This window comes from Herpailurus yagouaroundi, unplaced genomic scaffold (assembly GCF_014898765.1).
Source record: "Herpailurus yagouaroundi ecotype Mexico unplaced genomic scaffold, PumYag 295, whole genome shotgun sequence".
NCBI classification, from domain to species: Eukaryota; Metazoa; Chordata; class Mammalia; order Carnivora; family Felidae; genus Herpailurus; species Herpailurus yagouaroundi.
In genome coordinates, this window is record NW_024412512.1 from 5942 (window position 1) to 15273 (window position 9332).

Genomic DNA, 9332 nt, shown 5'->3' on the forward strand with positions numbered 1-9332 from the left:
CTTTGGAGTGTCCGAGCCTTGGTTTGCCTCTCTCTGAGCCTCTGTGCAGTCTCCTCTTGCTAGTGCTCCCACCCGGTCGGAAGCCTAGGGTGCTGTGAGGGTGGTGAGTGGGGGGCTCTGGGAGCATCTGGGGGAGATGCCTTCTGTCTCTGGGCCTCAGTGACCGCCTCTGGGCAGTGGGCGGCAGCCCGGAAGAGGGCTGAGGTAGGTGAGGTGCAGGGTGAGGCCGGGGGGAGAAAGGAAGCCTCCGTAGGGCAGGAGACAGAAGAGGCAGTCAAGATGGCTTAGGGCACTCCAGAGAAGCCACCGGGTTTAGGCTCCAGAAACAGAGGCCTGGCCTGGAAGGGCTGGGGGTGTGAGGGTCGCCATAACACCGTTAAAAATAATACGACGAGCATAACACCAGCTGGGACTTACCCAGACGTGGCCATATGCCAGCACTTTCTTCAGTGAATAACAGACTTCACGTGGGGCCAGGCCAGCCTGAGACTCTACACAGAGGACCAGGAGACCCCCCCATCCCCATTGGTTTCCCCATCTATGCCTGGGTGTGGTTCGCTGGAGGCCGAGGGAGAGATGTGCTAGGCTGGGCCCCTGCTTGGGCAAAGGCCAAGAGGCTGTCCTGAGTGCAGGCTGTCGGATGGGGGTCGGTAAATCCAGAAGGGCCGGTGGTGAGGAGGGCGGGGAGGGGCCTGGGTCCCGAAGCCAGAGGACCAGATGAGGCCTCTGAGCAAGCAGCTCACGGTCTCAGGGAGGCTGTGGCCGAGCCAGACCCTTGGCCTCGCTGAGACAGAAACTCGAAGGATCGTGGATGGGCCCTGGAGGTGAACCGTCGTGTCTGGTTATTCAGTTAACATTTTATTTGGTCATTTTGGCCCTTTGCATTTGGAACCGGTGCCCTCTCTACCTCACCCTCCACCCCACGGATGCACCAGGCTTCCTGGAGTTTGGGGGCCCACGGATGCCCTGCCCCAGCCATGGAATTTCCAGGCAGGAGCTATCTGAGTCATTTACCACCTCATTTGCGGACCCCGCGCTGTTGGGGTTCAGGCAACTCCTGCAGGAACCCAGCGGTCCCAGGCAGCGGACTGGGCTGGGGCCCGTTTGGGCCTTCGAACCACATCCTGTATCCAGCTTACGAAGGCAGACACCTGCGTGTACACATCAGGGGTCTTGGGGTCGCCGCACCAGAGTCCGGAGAAGGAGACCAGACCATGTGCCCGGTTCCTGCACACCAGGGGTCCCCCAGAGTCCGCCTGGGGGTGGAGGGAAAGGCAAGGTCAGGGGTCCGTCTCTGGGCCTCTTTCCCTGGCCTCCCTGCCTCGAAACCCTTCCGAGGCTTCCTAGCGCTCCTCCAGCAAAAACTAAACTTACAGCCTTCGAGGGACTTGAGCATCTAGCCCCCACCCATCTGTCTGCACTCCTTTCCCTAGGTTCCTGCCCCACCAGCCTTCTGGGCTGTTCCTGAAGCAAACCAAGCTTGGTCTGGCCTCTGGGCTTTTCCATATCCCTGAGACCTGTTACTGCCCCCATTGGACACTGCTGGTATAAATATACAAGTCTGCAGTACTTTGTGCAGTACACAACTTGCACAGCTGTACATGGCAGCCCTGTGATGGGTGTCTCTGCCTGGCATGCCTTCCCTCAGATCTCCTCAAGCCTCCTTCCAGTCTCAGCTCAAAAGGTGCTCTCCTCTGAGAAGCCTTCCTGAATACTCACCCTAAAATTCCCGCTTCCTCCCCTCCTCTCCCCTTCCCAGTTGTATCACCCTAACTGTAATCTGAAATCACCTCTGACCCTAGGAAGTAGGTACTATTAGTGTGGCAGTTTTACAGGTAAAGAAAGGTCCAGTAAAGTGAGGTGACTTTTCCAAGGCCACACACCTGGGAAGTGTCACAGTCTGGATTTGGACCCATGCGGTTGGACTCCAGAATCTGTTTTGAATCACTCTCTTGCCAGGAACAAAAAAACCCTCCAGGTTGTTTCTCCCTCGGCACCAGGGCCAGGGTTGCCCAGAATCCACGCAGGGTCTCCGGAGCAGGAACTCCTTGACGGAGATCTGTTACTGCCCCCTACTGAACGCTGCTTATAAATACACAAATCTGTAGCCCTTTGTGCGATGCGCGATCTGCACAGCTGTACGTGACAGCCCTGTGACCTCGGAAAAGTCTTTGTCCTTCCAGGGTCTCAGTGAGGCTTCATCTGGTCAAAGGTGAGCTTAAGGACTTAGTTCCCAAGCCTCTGCCTTCTCTAACCCTGTCTGTGGGCCTCGGTTTGCCCATATTGCAGGAAGGTAGGGTGGGGACCCAGTGTCTCACCGAGCAGAAGCCACGCCTCCGGCGGTCCCCACTGTGGGTGCAGAGCATGGCAGGGCTCAGCTGGCCCTTCCAGGAGCTGTTGCAGACGTCCAGGCCCAGCACGCGGACTTCGGCCTCCATCAGCCCGGGGGGCAGGTCCTCGAAATCGGATACAGAGCCCCAGCCAGCCACCCGGCAGCGTGCCCCCGCCCTGAGTGGCGTGGCGTCTCTCCGTGGCAGCCTCAGCAGCCCCACCGCAGGACCCAGGATGGCAGAGCCGTTGAGCTGCAGAGAGACCGCTGAGTTTGGGTTTACCCCCAACCACCCATCAGTGCTCCTGCCTCAGTTTACCCATCATGACGCCTTGGCTCTTTGTGGCCTCATGGCGAGAAGTCAGCAGCCGCTGCCGTGAGGCTCAGGAAAGCCTCTTGCTGCCACGCGGGCCTGCCCATCAGGCCTCACCCGTTCGGACCAGGACGCTGGCCTCCCCAGCTGCCAGCGGTGTCCTTCCAACCAGCATCTCCCCTGCTCGCAGGCTCTCCCATGGCTCCCCATTGTTCCTGGGACAATACGTCCTGGCTCACCATTCAGCCCTCCCCTCTACCCAGAATGAATTTACTGTCATTCCCTGGTCCCCACCACCCCACCCCCACTCCCCCCTCCCGCCCCCCCCGCCGGAACACCCTCCCTATCCAGCCTTCAGGTCTCAGCTTAGATGCCACCTCCTCCAGGGAGCCTTCCTAGACTCCCAGGATAGGACAGGAGCCTCCTCCGGGTTCCATGTGCCCCTGCCAAGGCCGATTTACCCAGCTGCCACCGAGTTGGACCGGAAGCTCTAAGGGGACCGGCCCTGGGGTGTCCAGGGCCCCAAACAGCTGGTGGGCGCTCAGTCAGCGTTTATGGGATGAATGACTCAGGCCCCTGGTTTTGGTACTCACTCCCTAACCGTGGCCATATCCTGACCGTACCCCAGCCTCAGTTTCCCCAGCTGCATAACGGGATGGGTGACCAGAGCTGTGGGCTCCAGGTTTTGGGGTTTCGCAGATGAGCAAAACCCACGTGCCAGCTTTGGCCGCGGATACTCGCTGCCCCCTTTTCATTTTGCTTGGAGAACAGCCCCCGCCCCCAACCCTCTCGTTCCCAGGAACCTATTTCTGTCACGCTGAGCATCTCTGTTTTGACCTTTCACCACATTTGGACAGCAGGCCTGAGGTGTTTTCCCTTGAAAACGGAGGCCCTGGGGGCCCCTGGAATTGAATTTGGGGCCCCTGAGCGTCCTGCGGGGGGGCGACCCCCAGGCAGGCAGGGGTGGGGAGGGGGGCGCTCAGAAAGGACGCACCTGTGTGAGCAGGGAGGGAAGGAACCACTTCCTGCCCGGAAACCCCGCAAAGGGCCTGGGGGGCAGCGACTAGAGTAGCTGGTGTCCTAGAGTCTCACGCGCTTCCCCTTTCAGCGTGAACATCGGGGCCTGCCGTGCGCTACAAACGGCCATAAGGAGATAAAAAATCCCTGTGCTCCAAGTCTGGAGGAGGAAGCAGTGAACGTTGGTGAAGAAGCCAATGGTTTCAGCTGTGGGGGACACAAGGCAGTTGGGGACACAGGGACAGGATGGGGAGATGGGGGGGCCGGGGGAGGGCAGGTGACAGGGGCTTCTCGAGGGAGGCCCCAGAGGAGCGGACTTTCGAGGGAAGACTGGGAAGGGTTGAGGGGCAAAGCCATGCGGTGTCTGGGGGAACGGCGCCCTGGAGGGGACGCAGTCAGTGCAAAGGCCCGGGCGTAGGGGGCATGGGGGCGACACTGATGGCTCAGTCTGCCCCCAGGGGGCACCGAGGGGGCAATGTGGGAGGCACAGAGGGCAGAGGCGGGACATAATCTGACTCGGGTGCTCACAGGACCTTACGGCTGTTTTTAAAAACATGTGGGGGTGGCCAGGGACGGGCCAGACCCGCGTCCGGTGCCCCCCAAGGCTCACCTGCAGTAGACAGATGTCGTTGGCGTGGGTGGTGGGCTGGTAGTCCGGGTGCCTGACGACGGTGGAGATGCCCAGCACCTGTCGTGTGGGCTCCGAGCTGTGCAGGACGTGAGCCCCCAGCACCACCAGGCCCATTCGGGAGTCCCTGCAGGGGGAGGGGCAACTGCGAGTGAGCCTGGGGTCTCGGCGTCCCCGTCTGCAGAACGGGGTGCGGCCCCACAACCATAATTACGTTCATTTCTGTTCCCACCTCAATTACAGCCTTCACCTAGATAGGCGCGCTGTTAACGTTAATACATATTATCACGAGGTACTTAGAACAGGGGCGATACTGCCTACGTTTCTTACAGCCCCCCCCTCAGTTACAACACCACCCCCAATATTTTCCGTGGCAACGCCGTGGTTATTCAACAGGAAACCCGGAGCGGACCCAGGGCTGCAACCCCGGCTGTGGCCACGACGTCGCTCTCACACACTCTTCTCGCCGAGCCCCCCCCCCTTGCCGTCCGGAGCCGGGGGCCTGGGGCCCGAGTGGCAGCGGCGGCGGCGGCCCCCGGGGTGGGCTCACCTGTGGCTGAAGCAGTGGGCCGCGGAGACCACCCAGCGGGAGCGGAGCAGGAAGCCTCCGCAGTGGTGCTGGCCCTCGAAGGCCACAGACACCATGTAGGGCCGGGAGTGGGGCTTCACCTCGTGGCCCCCGATGATCCGGGCTCCCCGGGAGCCTGCAGGAGGGGCGGGACAGAGGGGTGATGCGAGCGGCTCCGGCACCTGCCGGGGTGGGGGTCGGGTGGGGGCGAGGCGCCCGGACGAGGTCCTCGAGCGTGCCGGGAGGGAGCCTGGACTCCAGGAAACCCTGGGCCTGGGCCTCCACCCCGGCCCCCAGTCCCAGCTGAGGCCGAGAGGGGCAGCGACCCAGAGGGCTGAGTAGCTGCACGGGGTCGGGGGCTCTTACCTGGGGGCCCCGTAGGCAGCGTGAGGGCCACAGACACTGCCAGCAGCAGGCGGCCCAGCTTGTTCGCCTGGGGCCCCATGGCTGTCACCGGCTGGTGGCTCCCTCAGAGCTCTGCGGGACACGGCCCGGAAAGGGGGAACCTGGCTGTGGCCTGTGGTGGGAGGTCGGCCAGGCCACACCAGCAACGCCCAGTTCGGTGCCGGCGCCTCTGGGAGGCCTCGGGCCGTTGACGGTCCCAGCCGTCCAGGAGGCCAGGACGCAGGGCGGCGAGGGGACAAGCGCGTGGCTCTAGGAACTGCCCGCCTGGGGCAAAGCCTGGCTCTGCAGGGCCCGGAGGTGACCCCAGAGGCCACTTACCGCCCCGTGCCTCGGTTTATCCAGCATCTGCCCACGGAGCACGTGCAGGGAGCTTCCTGCAGCGGCCAGGACCCGGCCGACAGGCATCGTGCCCCCAGCTGCCTCCTGGGCGTGTGGGGTCTGGCCCCATTGCCACCTGCTCCCCCTCTGCAACTCCGGCACCGACCTCAGGGCTGCGAGTTCCCCGGAAAGCCCTGAGATGGTTGCTGCCTTTGTTGCACTTACCGAGTGCCTACTGTATACAGCCTCTGGCAGGAGCTGGAGATAGGAGTGTGGCAGTGACCGAGCCCCCCCCCCCCAGGTGCCCCTCCCACTCTGCCCACCAGGCCACCTCGCGGAGCCAGGGTGGTGGCCGTCCGGCTGGCCATCACAGGGCACTAGGTGAGGCCATGTGATGCTGGAGGCCGGCGGGCAGGTTCCGGTGTCGCGGGCTGTGGGCCCACACCGAGGGGGCTGAGGTTTCTGTTTTGGGGGGTGTGGGGACAGGGCGCTAAGGCTGGAGCCCCCAGACCCGCAGCCCATCCCCACCCCTCCCTTAGGCCCCGGCCGCTCACCCAGCCTCCCCATGGTGCGCGGCCGCAGCAGCACGGCTGGGAAGTGTCCTCACCCGGCTCCCGGGACGCCACGAAGAGGTCTCAGTGGGGCACCGTCTTGAGCCCCCTATGGTACCACCTCTCAGGGTCCCTGCGAGTCGGGAGCCTGTGACCGCACCCCCAGATGCTGCCCAGACTCGAACTTGCCTGGCATGTCTGTGTGACCTCCCGGGGCCGCTGGGACCCGTCACCACACACCGGTTCTGACAGCTCTGGGCTCAGAAGTCCTGACACCCAGGCGTGGGCAGGGCTGCTCCCCCCAGCGCCCCAGGGAGCCCCGTCTCCCCCCTTTCCAGCTTCCAGAGCAGCACGGGGTCCGCCCGGCTCTCTGCCTCCCTCTCGTGAGGACCTCGTGAGGACACTGGGCCCCCCGAGCCCCCAGGTCACCCCCGCCTGGTGATATGACAGGTGCCTGGTCCCGGGACCGGGACAGGGACGTCTTTGGGGCCGCACTTAGCGCCCCCCGGTCCATGTGTGTCATCACCCCATTTCACAGACAAGGTCCAGAGCCGTGAAAGCAGCGGGGTGAGGGGGAAGCAGCTGGCCTGGAGGAGGCCCCCGGCCCGTCTGGGTTTGAGCCCCGTGAGGCCCACTGATCAGGTACTAAGCGAATGTCTCGCTAAGCCACCATGTCCGTGGTGACCCGTCAGACCAGCCGGCGGGAACCAGCACGGCCGGGAGAACCCGCGGGAAGAAACCACAAGGTCAGCGTCACGGTTGTTTCTGCCAGCGTCAGACCCCATGTGGCCACCCAGAGCCCTGCGGTGGCCGTTTCCGTGAGGGGCCACGTGGGGCCCTGTCTGCTCTGGGGCTGCCCCAGACTTCAGTCAGTCCCCCTGGCCACACTCCTCCTGAGGCGGTGCGGGGGGGGGGGGGGGCATGGCCCAAAGCTGCAGGGGTCCCGTTCGGTCCTACAACCTGAGGTGGTCGGCATTGTTTGTACCCCCGTGACCGATGGAGAAACCGATACGCAGAGAGGGCGAGTGCCTTGGCCAAGGTCACACAGCAAGGGAAGTAGGGGGTCAGGGCTGCGGCCTCAGGCCGGCCCCTGTTGCCTCTGCCCATGGCTGATTCTGCCCACAGCCAGGCCTGTTTCCTTCCCATCTGGTGAAAGATTATGAAACAAATAACCGTCCTTCCTGGTCAAACAAGCGAGCTTCCCAAAGCCCCGAGGAGCGGGTCAGGGGTCAGTGTTTCCGTTTCCCAAACTGAGGCCCAGAGAGGGGAGCCTGACTTGTCTGGGCTGCCCAGCACAGGGTCCGACACCACAGCTCTGGACTTCAGTCCTTGAAGGGTCTTCCCGCAGAAAATTTGGGTGGCTTTCCTGGTCAGAGCAGGCTCAGCCATGACGATGGTGACAATGACGGTGACGATAACGACAGCTCCCTTTACTGAACGCTCACTTTCGTCGCGGATCTGTTGGAGCTCTTTGTACGTCGAGGAGATTAAGCCACGGTCAGATGGATTTCTTCTCCTGAGCGAGCTTGGATCGGGTGCCGAGAACCCAGCCTCCCCCGGGGGTGAACGTGGATTCTGATGACGTGAAGAGGGGACCCAGGGCCCATGCGGCCAGAGCCGGTGGCTCCGTCAGACCTCGAATGCTCCCGTCTCCCTTACCTTTGGAAGCCGGAGCTCCCAGGGCCGTCCCACGAGCAGGCCCAGTCTACCCAGGTCCGGCGGCCCCAGCCCTGAGGGTGCCCAGCCCTGAGGGTGCACCCTGAGGGTGCGTTCACCCCTCAGCCCGGGCCAGGGTGTGGAGGCCCGGCTCAGGAGGCGCACAGCCCCTTTCGGCGGCAGCAGGGTGGTAGGAGGGAGAGGTTCTCGCGGCGAGGAGAGGCGGTGGGGGTGTGTCTGGAGCCACGGGAAACGGGAGAAAAGCTCACAATCTTCCCAGAAGACGGCGGGCGCGGCGTCGGGGCCCGGGGACCCCAGCTGGCCCGCGTGTGCCGGGGCCTCGGCGGTTAGCGGGACGGTAGCAGCACTTAGAAGGGCCCAGGCCGGCAGGCGTCCCTCGACGACGCTTTTGCTTCTCTCGCTCAGTTGAACGAGCATTCCAAGGAAGCCGCGTCTGATTTCTTGACGCGGATGGTGCGCCCGCCGCCAGGCCCAACGACACCCCGCGTCCCCGCAGCGCCTCTCAGGACTCGGCCCTGGGCGAGCGTGGGGCTGCGACGCACGTGCCTGCCTCGCGCGGACCCTCCCTGGCCCCGCGCCTAAAGGCCTGGCAGAGGAGGGGTGCGGGGTGGGCGCCTCGTACGGGGGGATCCTTGAGCGAGCCCGTGCCTCCAGTGGGTAAACTGAGGCTTGAGGGCCCAAGCCCCACCACCTCTGCCCGCCTCGTCTGCCTTCATGGGTCCAGATTTCCATCTGGGGAGGGCACTGGGGAAAGGAGCCTGGCCAGAGCCGCCCCCCGCCCCCCCCCACGCCTGGGGCACAGGTGACCCTGGGGCATCTCGAGATGCCCAGCGAAGGGTCAGCGAGGGGCTGGGTGCCCACCGGCCAGCTGCAGTAGTGCCTGCCATCCTCCCCACGGGGCGGGGGGGTGGCCACAGTGCCCGGCGGGAGGCAGGAAGCCACTCATCCCACGGCTGTTGACTGAGCACCGGGGACACAGCAGCAGGGAAGACAGGCCAGTGTGTGCCCGGTGGACCGAGCAGATGATGTCGTCTGCCAGAAATACTAGGTGGTAAGACAGTGGCCAGAGAAGGACGGGGAAGGGGGTAGGGCTTTAAAACCGGGAAGCCTGGAGACCCAGTAACAGTGGACAAGTGGGGAAGGTCCTCCTGGAGGTGGGCACAGAGGGTGCAAACGCGGGATGTTGGGATATGGGTGGGGGAGGTGAAGGGAGGGCCGGGCTTGGCAGGGCTCAGCTGGACCCGGGATTAGGCTGCCGGGTCCTGGGGAGCCACAGCAGACGTCTGATGGGGACAGTGGCGTCCACAGAGGAAGCAGGGAGACCTGGGAGGCTCCGGGGCTGGGGGGGGGGGGGGGGGGGTGTGTGACAGGACACAAGGCCCAAGCTAGGGTCATGGCTGGGGAAGGTGAGGGCGTCTCTGACTCAGTGACAGGGGACGGGTGGGCTCTGGGGGCTGGCACAGAGCCCGGCATGAGAGAGTCCTGAAGTCCCAGGGCCTCAGAGGACGTCCGGGGGTGGGGGTGGG

At 64.0% G+C, this 9332-nt stretch overlaps 1 protein-coding gene across 1 annotated transcript; it reads right to left on the reverse strand.

Annotated features, from left to right (window-relative positions):
- Positions 1–848: 848 nt before the first annotated feature.
- LOC121021414 (serine protease 57-like) lies at positions 849–6068 on the reverse strand. The gene is given in 6 exon segments (XM_040461730.1): positions 849–1105; positions 1107–1256; positions 2319–2582; positions 4270–4414; positions 4838–4991; positions 5222–6068. Coding segments are annotated over 6 exon segments (879 nt in total). The 5' UTR covers positions 5301–6068; the 3' UTR covers positions 849–1018.
- Between the last annotated feature and the right edge of the window lie 3264 nt (positions 6069–9332).